This window comes from Procambarus clarkii, chromosome 46 (assembly GCF_040958095.1).
Source record: "Procambarus clarkii isolate CNS0578487 chromosome 46, FALCON_Pclarkii_2.0, whole genome shotgun sequence".
In the NCBI taxonomy this organism is placed as follows: Eukaryota; Metazoa; Arthropoda; class Malacostraca; order Decapoda; family Cambaridae; genus Procambarus; species Procambarus clarkii.
The window spans coordinates 5,738,131-5,751,939 of NC_091195.1; the positions used below are offsets into that span (position 1 = coordinate 5,738,131).

Consider the following 13,809-nt stretch of genomic DNA (forward strand, 5'->3'; position numbering starts at 1 on the left):
TTATAAAATATAACAAAATGCAGGAGGCAGACTTTGGAATTTTATTTGTTTTAGTGATCTCAAAAATGTATTTCTGGCCCAATGTTTAACACTAACATCTTGTTTTAATAACGTTAAATTGTTCTTCCAGATGACAGAAATCTGAAGAATATAAAGACAGAAGAAATTAACTAGTTAAAGAACAAATTGAAAATAGCAAATAAAGCTGGAACCGAATATTGCATTAACATATGAACACATTTTGTAAAATTTGGTTTATTTAAAAATCACTTATATTTTTGGTCAATTAAGTGACTGTATTGTGGTTAATGCAGTCGGATCATCAACGATTAGATCCGAGTTTGATTTCCTGGCAGTGTGAGATGCTCAGCTTCCTGATACCTCTGTTCACCTAGCAGTAAACATTAACCTGGAAATTAGTCAACTGTTGAGGGATGCATCCTGAGGAAGGTCTGTCGTTGGCTTAGGAAGGCCTACACAAGCCTAACAAGCTGCCCGTCTCCGACAGTGGGAAACAATGTTATGTTTTTAAACATAATATAATAAGAAAACCAGCGTGGGACATTTACTGCTTGTGTGAAACTTGACAACAGTTGTGTGAGGTGAGAATCATACGGCCCAATATGGCGGCCTCGAGTCCTGTTATCCATCCGGAAGATGTGAACAGACTGCGGTATGGACTGGCTGTGACTAAGGCAGGACGAGACGCGCTAGCAAGTGTGTTTATGTGGTCGTACCGGGGCACCTTCCCAGTAGGGACTTACCTCACTCAGGACTTGGGGTACACCAATGCTCAGTACAGGCGTGTCTTTGATGATCACCAGAGGGATAAACTAGAAGCTTCCTCTGACGCGGCTACTTTTGACATCACCCTGTTGTATAAACTCCTGCAACGTGTGTGTGGTCTGGCTGAGATGAATGACCCCACGTGGACCGCTCCAGGGCCTCAGGGACCATCACTTGAACACCTCATTTACAGCCTGAAGCAACACCGAAACACGTTGGCCCATGATAATGTGAGAATGTCAGGGCAAGATCTTACATCAACACTTACGGAGCTCAGTGACTTATTGGCCACGATGCTGGCAAAGGCCGGCGTCTGGTGTAGGACAAACAGCCAGGTTAAGGACCACGTGACCAGAGATGTCACCGAGTATATTAGTGGTCTGCTAGCGAAGGTCAGAGAGCCGCTGGATCCCTCAGATGTGGCGTACTTGCCTCAGCTCCGCCAGGAGATTAAGATGTTCAAAAGCCACATCACAGAAGAGGTTAAGCAGATGAGCAAGCAGGAGCTAACTGACGGGTATAAACTGCTGTACCAGATTGTTCCCGCACCCTGGCTCCTCCTCAACATTAACTACAACCCAAGTCTTGCTTTTACACGACTGCGACTCCTTGAAGATCCCGTCATAGGGGCAAGACCCTCCCACGCTGCCAAGGGTCAGGATATAAACTATGAAGACATCTTGAGTATGAGACGAGAGGACGGAAGAGTCTCTCAGTGTGTCCTCCTGACGGGGGAAGGTGGTATGGGCAAGACAACTTTACTCAAGCTCATCCTCGAGAAGTGGGTAGAGGACCCTGCTGCCATACGTCACCTGGGCACTGTGGACCTCGTTTTCTATGTACAGTGCAGGGACAAACATCTTAATACCTTCGATGATCTCCTGCACCAGTTGCTGCCTCAAACACTTAGTGATTCTGACGCTGACTTCCAGCTGTTTAAGGAGATAATATTGAGCTTAAATATATTAGTCCTGATTGACGGCTACGACGAGGTCAACGACCATTCAGGAAGGCTGGTGGAGGAGCTGTTGCACCTGCCTGGCAAGGATGTGAGGTTGGTGATAACCACACGGCCGGGGTGGGACCAACACCTGTCACAGCTCGTCCCACACACCAGACCTCGCTGCAACATCCTCGTCTTGGGCATTACTCCAGAACGTCGCGTGGAGTTCGCCGAGAGAACCATCAAGGTGCTGGAGGAGGAAGAGAGCCAACGGAGTGTCATCACAGGAAGGTTTACCCAGCGGCTGGAGCAGATGAGTGAGTTCCTGGGTGAGTACCTCAACACTCCACTCACCTTGACCTTGTTGGCGCTGCTGTGTGTCGAGGCTCCAGAAGAATTTAACAACCTCACCACAAACACTCAAGTCTACGAGAAGATTCATGACTTCATAACCAACAAATTAGTATCCAGACTCACAGCCAAACACGTGACTGAACCCAAAGGAAAATGTGACGAAAATGTGAAAAAGTTTTTGAGGTTCTTAGAAGAGATTAGTTTAAGAGGGATCCAGAGGCAGGAGTACGACCTTTGGCCGGAGACGGAAGCGCAGATTAGGGAGAAGTGTGAGTCTCTGGGACTGCCGCAGGAGGAGGTCTTGTCCAACTATTTCACAAGAACCAGCTACCGTCGGGGCCTCAATGTGGTGTGGGTATTTGGCTATTTTCACGCCAGGTACCAGGAGTATTGTGCCAGCAGGAGGCTGGTCGATCTCTTGTTGAAGGCTGAACAAGAACGAGGTGATCCAGCATCACTCCGTGTGTCAGGGGACAGGTCTATAATCATTGACCTCTTGGTGGATGTTGTACGTAAGAAAAAGGGTTCCTTGAGAGATCATCTGAGAGGGTCAAAGTTTGATATTAGCGACGTGCAACATGAGCTTTGGGAGCGCCCCAGATGGCAAAGTATTTTACTCAGCACTACCGGGGTGCTGTGTGCCCGGGGAGTAGAGCACAAGTTCATTACTCACATAACTGATCTGTGCGAGATGGTTACACATGAGCCTGACGAGCTGTTGAAGCATGTAGCAGAGTCCCGCGGGAGTGAGCACGTCATCCAAGCCGTGTGTGAGAAGCTGCGTTTAGAACACGTGTGGACAATATGGAGTGTTGACTCGTGTGTTGTCCTGCCGCTTGTTCTTCAGAAGGTGACACCTAAGAACATTTACCTAATCATGAACGATACACCCCAACTAAAGCAGTGTCTGTCTACACTGTCAGTGCTGGCAAAAATGAAGGTAACCATATCCTTAGTTCTTGGCGATAGATTATACAGCAAAGACGGAAATATTGATAAATCAAAACTATGTTTGGAGAGGCTGACAGCCCCCGGCAGTAAGTGTACCTTAGAGGGGTTTGATGGCCACTTGCCTGAGGCAGCCATACCCCTCCTGCCTCACACCCTCGGGAGCCTCACCCTGTACCTCACACTACACCAACTGCCCGTCCTCATCCGTCACCTGTCTCACCTTCCTCACCTGCAGACTCTTGGTAAATATTCATATTTTCCACCATAATTTTTAGGGTTATTTATTAATACCAAAATTACGCAAAGGGCTTCATTCGTCATGTTTAATATAGTAATTCAGATTTACATTGTTTACATATATGTTTACAACCTTATGGACGAAAGACTCCTTATATTGTTTACAAACATAATCACCTTATGGGAGACAAACACCTTATATTGTTTACAAATATAGTTACCTTAGGGCGAGACATTGTTTACATATATAGTTACCTTAAGAGCGACAAACACCTTATATTGTTTACAAATATAGTCACCTTAAGGGTGACAAACCTTCTACTTTGATTACAAATATAGACTTATTAAGGGCGACTACTCCATAAATAATAAATGTTCGAAACATTCCGCTGCTGTATAAATTCTTGTGCATAAATAATTTCATGAAGTATTTAGCGACGCCATACTTTTGGTTCAGATGACTTACCACTTTGACTTTGACTCGTGTTACAGATCTCCTTTCACTGTGACCTAATTCCTGTTCAGGATGACCTTTCACTGTGACCTAATTCCTGTTCTAGATGACCTTTCACACTGACCTAATTCCTGTTCAAGATGACCTTTTACTGTGACCTAATTCCTGTTCAAGATGACCTTTCACACTGACCTAATTCCTGTTCAAGATGACCTTTCACACTGACCTAATTCCTGTTCAAGATGACCTTCACACTGACCTATTTCCTGTTCAAGATTACCTTTCACTGTGACCTAATTCCTGTTCAGGATGACCTTTCACTGTGACCTAATTCCTGTTAAGGATGACCTTTCACTGTGACCTAATTCCTGTTCAGGATGACCTTTCACTGTGACTTAATTCCTGTTCAAGATGACCTTTCACACTGACCTAATTCCTGTTCAAGATGACCTTTTACTGTGACCTAATTCCTGTTCAAGATGACCTTTCACACTGAACTAATTCCTGTTCAAGATGACCTTCACACTGACCTAATACCTGTTTAAGTTGATCTTTCACTGTGACCTAATTCCTGTCCAAGATTACATTTTACTGTGACCTAATTCCTGTTTAAGATTACCTTTTACTGTGACCTAATTCCTGTTTAAGATGACCTTTCACCGTGACCTTGATCCTTGGTTAATAAGACCTTCCGTAACTTTGATCCATAATTCAGGTGACCCATCTATCCCTGTGACCTTGATACTTGCTCCAGATGACCTTTCACTGTGACCTTGACTTAGTTTACATGACCTTTCACTGTGACCTTGACTTAGTTTACATGACCTTCTAATGAGACCTTGACTTAGTTTATATGACCTTCTAATGAGACCTTGACCATTGATAAAGATGACCATGACCATGATACAGATGACCTTGACCATCGATACAGATGACCTTGACCATTGATACAGATAACCTTGACTGTGACCTTGACAATTGATACAGATGACCTTGACTGTGACCTTGACAATTGATACAGATGACCTTGACTGTGACCTTGACCATTTATACAAATGACCTTGACCGTGGCTTTTAAAAGCTATTAATACATAGTTTAGATGCTATTAATACTGTTCAAAATACGGACTTGTCATCAGGTAATAAACCCAGCAGTAAGGTGAGTGGATGGCTCAGTATGTCTTCTTGTTATATCTTAGAACATACCAGTAACGACAGTGACTGTATCTCAGTGTATGTCTTCAGACATTGACCTGGACGCCACGGGCTACGTGGACCCGGACACCCTGGACGACACGGGCTACGTGGACCCGGACACCCTGGACGACACGGGTTACGTGGACCCGGACACCCTGGACGCCACGGGCTACGTGGACCCGGACACCCTGGACGCCACGGTCTACGTGGACCCGGACACCCTAGACGCCACGGGCTGCGTGGACCCGGACACCCTGGACGCCACAGGCTTCGTGGACCCGGACACCCTGGACGCCACGGGCTACGTGGACTCGGACACCCTGGACACTCTGCCGTGCCAGGGAAGGACGCTCGTACTGACCATCAGGCGGGACATTACTGATGACGACCCCGCCATAGACTGGTGCTGCCACCTGGCGGCTCAGCTGTGTCCTCCCTCAAGAGGACGGTATAGTGGCCTGGACTTCTCTAACACGCGTCTCACCAGTACGTATTGACGACATTTTAACACGTGAATATCTGTACCTCAGATGTTTAATTCACAGTGCTTCCAGTGGTTTCAAAAATATTTTTACATTAAAAGTCATGAATTAGAGAACTTATAAGGCTTCTTGAGTAACTTTGAGCACCGTTTAGCGACCAAGAATATTCATTAAACAAGCTTCACTGCTTATAAGATAACACTAATCAATATTAAGCCCAACAATGTCTTGCTTAATACAAGCTAGACTTACTTGATATAAGTTTTCTTTGGCATGAGTGTGTGACATAGACAGGTGGTGGTGTGGAGAGTAGCCAGGTGTGGGCTTTAGTGTTCCCTCTCATGTGCAGGTGTGGGTCGGGAGAGTAGCCAGGTGTGGGCATCAGTGTTCCCTCTTATGTGCAGGTGGGGCCCAGGAAACAATTTTAGGTTGCCACAAGGTACCTGGAAGGTGTTTGAAATCTGTGGCAACGTTTGTTTTCATGTATTAGCTACGTTATTGTGTGGTTGTAAATAAGTTGCCACAACTTACTGCACAACTTTGGCTAAACAATTTTGAGACCGTGTCGCAACCTTAAATGTTGCATAAAAATAGTTTTCCTGATTGATGGAATATATATATATAAATGCAGAAATATATTAAAAATATATTTTTACATAAACTAGAAATAAAATTGAAGCATAATAAAAGGTAGGTTAAAAATATTTTATTCATTACTTTCACTTAATGGAGAATCCATGGTAGTGGTGGTGGAATTGTTGCTGGGTTGTGGTTGGTGGCAGTGGTGGTAGGTTGTGATTGGTGGCAGTGGTGGGTGATGTTTATTGTTGGTGGTAGTGGTTGGTTCTAGTGGTGGTTAATAGTTGTGGTTGGTGGTAGTGGTGGTTGACCGCTGTGGTTGGTAATTGTGGTGGCTGATGGTTGTGATTAGTGGTAGTGGTGGTTAATGCTAATGGTGGTTGAGGTTGTGGTGGTTTATGGTATTGGTGGTTGATAGCTCTGGTGGTTGATGTCTGTGATGGTTGATGGCTAAGGTGGTTGATGGTGGTGGTAGTTAATGGTTGTGGTGGTTGATGGTAGTGTTTGGTGATGGTTGTGGTGGTTGATAATAGTGTTTGTTGATGGTTGTGGTAGTTGATGGTAGTATTTGTTGATGGTTGTGGTGGTTGATGGTAGTGTTTATTGATGGTAGTCGTTGTTGATGGTTGTAGTGGTTGATGGTTGCGGTGGATGATGGTAGTGTTTGTTGATGGTTGTGGTGGTTGATGGTAGTGTTTGTTGATGGTTGTGGTGGTTGATGGTAGTGTTTGTTGATGGTTGATGGTAGTGTTTGTTGATGGTTGTGGTTGTCGATGGTAGTGTTTGTTAATGGTTGTGGTGGTTGATGGTAGTGTTTGTTGATGGTTGATGGTAGTGTTTGTTGATAGTTGTGGTGGTTGATGGTAGTGTTTGTTGGTGGTAATGGTGGTTAATTGTTGTGGTGGATGATTGTTGTGGTGGTTGATTGTTGTGGTGGTTGATGGTTGTGGTGGTTGATGGTTGTGGTGGTTGATTGTTGTGGTGGTTGATGGTTGTTGTGGTTGATGGTTGTGGTGGTTAATTGTTGTGGTGGTTGATTGTTGTGATGGTTGATGGTTGTGGAGGTTGATTGTTGTGGTGGTTGATGGTTGTGGTGGTTGATGGTTGTGGTGGTTGATTGTTGTGGTGGTTGATGATTGTGGAGGTTGATGGGTGTGGTGGTTGATGGGTCTGGTTGGGGGGTTAATTGCGGTGGTGGTGGTTGATGGGTCTGGTTGGGGGGTTAATTGCGGTGGTGGTTGTTGTGGTTCGTGATAGTAGTGGTTGATTGTTGTACTTTATGTAGTGCCGGTTGTTGGTTATAGTTCGCGTGGGTGTTGGTTTATTAATTGTGGTGTTTGGTGGTAGTGGTGGTTGATTGTTGGTGGTAGTGGTGGTTGATTGTTGAGGTTGTTGTTGGTGGTTTATGGTTGTTGGTTGTTGATAGTTGTGGTTGGTGGTAGTGGTTGTTGATAGTAGTGGTTGAGGGCAGTGGTAGATGGTGGTTGTGGTCGTTGATTGTTTGTGGTAGTGGTGGTTGATTGTTGTGTTTGTTGATGATTGAGGTGTTTGATGATTGTTTTGGTTGATGGCAGTGGTTATTGATGGTTATGGTTATTGATAGTAGTTGAAATTGAAATTGATATTGAAATAAGTTTATTGAAGTAAAATACACACAAAGGGATGAGGTAGCTCAAGCTATTCTCACCCCGATCAGTACAAAGTGTTCATACATATATAGACACACATCACAAACAATAAACATATTACCGAACATTTTGAGCGATAAACATATACATTTCCTCCTTTACACAAGTAGTACGGTATCTGACGTACACACAAATACTTCTATGACTTATGTATACTGTATAGACAATTTGCAAGAAACATGCAGATAATTCAACAAAAGATTACAGTCGTGGTGCAAAATTCTTATATCTCTCCAGAATATCATCAACCTTTCCGTTGTGACACATCTAGGCTTTTTGTTCAGGAACAGTCCTTATCTCAGTGTTTCTCTATACATTAATCAACGGACAATCAAGAACATAATGGGCAAGGGTGTGAGACCTTAACATACCACATAGTTTACACTTCGTGTCATTATCATGAACACCTATCCCATATTCCCAGTAATATTTGTACCCAAGCCTGAGCCGCATGTGCACAGTCACTCCAAGCATTTCTCCTTTTACCATAACTGAAATGGATGTTTTGACTCACACACATATAGTGTTGCATGGTTTGGCTTCCCTCATACATTATACCTCTCCTCGCCACTTCTGCCTGTGCCTGAATATTTCTGATTTTGCTTCTTATTTGTCTCATTGTGAATTCACATTCGATGTCAACTTGAGGTTTTAATGTGGCACGTTTGGCCAAGTCATCCGCCACCTCGTTGAGCACTATTCCAACATGAGATGGAACCCACATGAATTTCACATTGTGACCTTTCAGCTGTATCTCAGTTATCCTTTTCTTACAATCCTCAACTATGGACATGAAGACTGGATTTCGACTGTTTAAGGACTCCAGTGCTCCTCGGCTATCGACAAATACAAAAACATCTTTGTCGGCATGACGTACTTCCTCCAAACACGCCAGAATGGCCTGCAGTTGAGCACTGATAGTAATGGTGGTTGGTTGTTGTAGTTAGAGGAGGAGGTCGAGGAGGAAGGAGGAGGAGTAAGGAGGAGAAAGAGGAGGAAGGAGAAGGTCGAGGAGGAAGGAGAAGGTCGAGGAGGAAGGAGAAGGTCAAGGAAGAAAGAGGAGAAGGTCGAGGAGGAAGGAGAAGGTCAAGGAAGAAAGAGGAGAAGGTCGAGGAGGAAGAATGAGAAGATCGAGGAGGAGAAGGTGTTGGTGGTGGCTGTTGGTTGTTGTTAGTGGATATTGATGGTTGAAGAACATAGAAGGATTAGGAAAAATAAGGAAGGCAGGAACGAGAAGGAAGTTTAAGGTAGGAGTAGGAAGATTACGGAAGGAGGAAGAAAAATATGGAAGGAGGAAAAATAAGGAAGGAGGAAAAATAAGGAAGGAGGAAGAATAAGGATGGAGGGAGAATTAAGAAGAAGGAAGAAGAATAAGGTAGGAGGAGGAGGAATAAGGAAGGAAGGGGAAAAATAAGGAAGGAGGAAGAATAAGTAATGAGTAGGAATAGTAAAGAAGGAGGAAGAAGAATAGGGAAAAAGGAAAAAGAAGGAAGGAGGAGGAAGAATAAGGAAGGAAGAGGGAGCCGAGCGGACAGCACACTGGACTTGTGATCCTGTGGTCCCGGGTTCGATCCCGGGTGCCGGCGAGAAACAATGGGCAGAGTTTCTTTCACCCTATGCCCCTGTTACCTAGCAATAAAATAGGTACCTGGGTGTTAGTCTGCTGTAACGGGCTGCTTCCTGGGGGTGGAGGCCTGGTTGAGGACAGGGCGGCGGGGACACTAAAGCCCCGAAATCATCTCAAGAAAACCTCATGATAACTAAGGAAGGAGTAGGAAAAATAAGGAAGGAGTAGGAAAAAAGGAAGAAGGAGGAAGAATAATGAAGGACGAGGACAAATATAGAAGAAGGATGAAGAATATGAAAAGTGCCTACGTACGTAAATACATAAATACACAGATTTACATAAGCCCTACATAAAGTGTACGAAGTGTCATTAATGTGCATTTACAAAGGTGAAGTGCAAATTCTGATCAGCTTCCATATGTACTTTATACACATACATATACATACACATGCGAACAAGCCTGAATGGTGAACATTTGTAGAACATGGAGTGAACACAGAAAACATGAAAAAAATGTGAAAAACGCAGCAGAATATAGAGAAAATATGCAAATACAGTATGATTATTGAAGGTTTGGATACGTTGGGGATAAGAAGGTAAGGGGGGGGGAAAGGGTAAGGTAATTACTCTGATAAAGAGTTAGGCTGGAGAGGGACTTGATCGGATATATTTATGTTCGATGATCTAAGTCAGAGGAAACGGTTTTACTACGTTAGAAGTAAGGTGATCTTAAATCTCAGGTGATTTAGTTGGATAATAAAGAACTTGTACAAAATGAGCTAAGCGGGGAATAAGAGTTGAAGCTCCGTAACTGAACTGGCCTTTTATTTACTATGTCTGAAAATGTAGTTGGGTGTTTAAATCTCCGGGGGATTTGGACTGATAGTAGTGAATTTACAGGAGTGAACTTGGACAGAGGACAAGAGCTAGAGTTTGGTAACTGCCCCGATCTTATTTACTGTGTCTGAAATACAGAGGGTAAAAATTTCAGGGAAATTGATGGGTTATTTACAAAGATACGAGAGAGAACTAACGTGGGGACGAGAGCTGGAGCTCGTTAACTGCTTTTTATCTTATTTACGGTGTCTGAAATACAGAGGGTAAAAATTTCAGGGAAATTGATGGGTTATTTACAAAGTTACGAGAGAGAACTAAGGTGGGGACAAGAGCTGGAGCTCGTTAACTGTTTTTTATCTTATTTACGGTGTCTGAAATACAGAGGGTAAAAATTTCAGGGGAATTGAAAGGATATTAACAAAGACTTGAGGAGGAAGTAGGGTGGGGGACGAGAGCTGGAGCTCAGTAACTGACTTGATCTTATTTACTACGTCTGAAATATGACTTTAAAATTTCAGGGGGGATTGGACTGCTAGTAGCGAAAATGTGGTCTCTGTCAAATTTGGGTCTTCAATTGGACTCTGATTAATTTCGATCATGAACTGGACTCTGAATATTTTGGCACAAAGTGGACTCTGGCGAATTTTTGGTATAAACTGGACTCTGATGAAAATTGGGTAGAAAATGGACTCTCAAATTTCTGTCGTTAATTGGACTCTGATCATTTTTGGGTAAAAACTGGACTCTGATGAAGTTTGAGCTTAAACTGAACTCTGACGAATTTCTGTTGTTAATTGGACTCTGATCATTTTTGGCCTTTACTGGACTCTGATGAAATTTTGGTATAAATGGACTCCGAAGAATTTTGCTAACAAAGTGGACTCTGACGAATTTTGCTCACAAAGTGGACCCTGATCATTTTTGGGTAAAAACTGGACTCTGATGAATTTTGCTAGAAAACTGGACTCTGACGAATTTTGAGCTTAAACTGAACTCTGACGAATTTCTGTTGTTAATTGGACTCTTGTGATTTTTCTGGGTAAAACTTGACCCTGACAAATTTCTGTTGATAATTGGACTCTGATCATTTTTTTGGTAAAAACTGGACTCTGAAGAATTTTGCTCACAAAGTGAACTCTGTTAATTTCGGGGAAAAACTTGTCTCTGATTATTTCAGGCATTAGTCTCGGAGGCAGCTTCAGTATTAAAGGTTACATTGAGATGCCTCGGTTGATTTGTGTAAAACTGACTGGTTAACCCTTACACTGCTCAGGGGTCATATGGACATTTACACCCCTGTGCGCAAGAAAAAAAAAAATTCAAAAATTTTTTTTCGTCTTCTAAACATGTTAATTTGTGTCCCCTGAGCACGGAAAAAAAAAATCGTAGGTGACATATTTTGGGCGCAATTGAACGAGGAAGTCTGGCAAAAAGTGAGCGTTGACAGAGCGGTCGTCAGACCCGGTCAGCGTCACCCGCGTTGACAGATGGGAGTTGCCACAAAGATATTATTACCTAATTGTTTCAATGTCTCCGATTGATTTTTTCTTAGTTTTTTTGCAGTAATATTATTCAATAGTGTGTATTGTAATATATTTATATAATAAAAGTGGTTAATAATCGCTATACTCAAAAGTATGATGTGCATATTAGTGATTCAATTATTATGTTTATAAAACAATAAACAAATAGTTTTGCTGCTATTACACTCTATACACAGGTTATATATAAGTATTGGCATGTTTTGGTCACCATACCGAACCATTAAGTTGGTATTGAGAGTCGAAAAGCAACGAGGAGTTACCGCCACACACCAGCCAGCCACTCGCTGCCACTCCCTCAACACACGCACTAAACTTTCTCCCCCAACAATACCAGTTGTGGTGTTATTACACTATATACAGACGTTATATATAAGTATGTGTATATTTTGTTCACCACAACTGTACAGCTAAGCTGATATAGTTAGTTCAGGCACTAAGAGTCGTCGCTATACACAGATGGCGGCTGGCGGCTCCCTCACTCTTTCAAAGTCACACGCACTAAACTTTCTCCCCCCACAATACCTTTTGCAGTGTTATTACCCTATATACACATATTATATATAAATATCTACATGTTTTATGCACCGTAACTGTACACCTAAGCTTGTAGTGCGCCCAAAGAGCATAGTGGCCACCCTCTAAACAGCTAGAGAAATCGTGCAGACGACGTCACCTCCGTCACCCATATGGCTCCTCCCAGCATAATCCTTTTGCTGTTATTACACTAATACACACATTATATATAAGTATCTACATTTGTGTTCACCATAGAGAACCACTGACCTGGTATGGTGAACGCAAACAATAACAGGTGGCCACACAGTCAGTAAACGATGCTGTCTCCCTCCGTCTCTCAGCATCACTCCTCACACAGCGCTAATTATTACAACAATCCTGCTATTATCACAACCCTGGTTATTTATATCACAGTCATTGGTCATCTGTAATATTGTCATCGCTAAATAATAACAATTATATATTTATTTTGACATTTTTCGGCGATGCTGTGGTCACAAGCTGAACATCAATGCTGTTCGCTCATGCTGCGTGCGCCGGCCTTGGTTGCTCCAACAGTACTGTGCCTCTCACACCTCAGAATATTGCCCACGATTTTTTTTTTAAATGACATCTGTTTACAAGAGCCCTGAGGAAGCTACTGTGAACCCCGTGTAGCCGTGGGCCATTTGAATCAGGCCTGGCACCCTATGGCGTATATATACGCCATGCGCACCATGGGACATGTTACTCAGGGCGTATATATACGCCCTGAGCAGTTTAAGGGTTAATGAAAAAGGAACAAACATTACGATGTCAGAAAATAGCTGTAAGGAAATACGAAGAGAGAACAATATGAAAGGAGAGAGAGAGAGAGGGTGGAGGGATGGTCCAGATATTATGGAGAAGATAAGATTATAGAGGTGACCTGAAGGCAACGTCTGGCTGGCAGCGTAAAGTAAACACAGGTGACGCGAGAGATTAAGAGGTAAGGGGGAGGGAGGGGGTGTGATGTATGAGCAGAATATGCAGGGGGAGGGCATGGTAGGGAAATGATTCAGTTATATAGCAATATACTAGTTTCTAAGTAAAAATTATCTACTTAAATGTATAAGGCCTAAATATCTGTTTATTATTAGTAGGAACTCTGAAAAAATTTAGCCCATAAGAACTGAACAAAACTCGTATGACATTATTTTCATCATAAAAACTTTTAACAAACTTCTAAAGACTCGGAAATTATTTTTCTCATAAGAATTCCTTACTCCAAAATCTGTGACTGCCCAAATTTACCTGAAAAACCCTGGCTCATATGCGTGATATTTGACCTGAAAACCCTGGCTCATATGCGTGATATTGGACCTAAAAATCCTGGCTCATATGAGTGATATTGGACCTGAATACGCTGGATCATATGCGTGATATTTGACCTGACACAAACGTTTACGCTGTCAACCCTACTACTCTCATCCAATGTACCACTACCCTCCTCCTCTGCACCACAACCCTCCTCTTCTGCATCACTACCCTCCTCCTCCTCTGCACCACTTCTTTATTCCTCCTACTCTGCACCACTATCCTCCTCCTCCTCTGCACCACTACCGTCCTCCTACTCTGCATCACTACCCTCCTCCTCTGCACCATTACCATCCTACTCCTCTGCATCACTACCCTCCTCCTACTCCTCTGCACCAC

The 13,809-nt window shown here is 43.1% G+C and overlaps 1 protein-coding gene across 1 annotated transcript in view; it reads left to right on the forward strand.

The window, feature by feature from the left end:
* Positions 1–13,809, forward strand: part of LOC138350625 (uncharacterized) — a 78,119-nt gene that overhangs the window by 18,612 nt on the left and 45,698 nt on the right. The window contains exons 2-3 of the mRNA XM_069301667.1: positions 131–3,276; positions 4,971–5,408. Of these exons, the coding sequence (XP_069157768.1) occupies positions 624–3,276; positions 4,971–5,408 (3,091 nt within the window). The 5' untranslated portion in view covers positions 131–623. The remainder of the gene's footprint in view (positions 1–130; positions 3,277–4,970; positions 5,409–13,809) is intronic.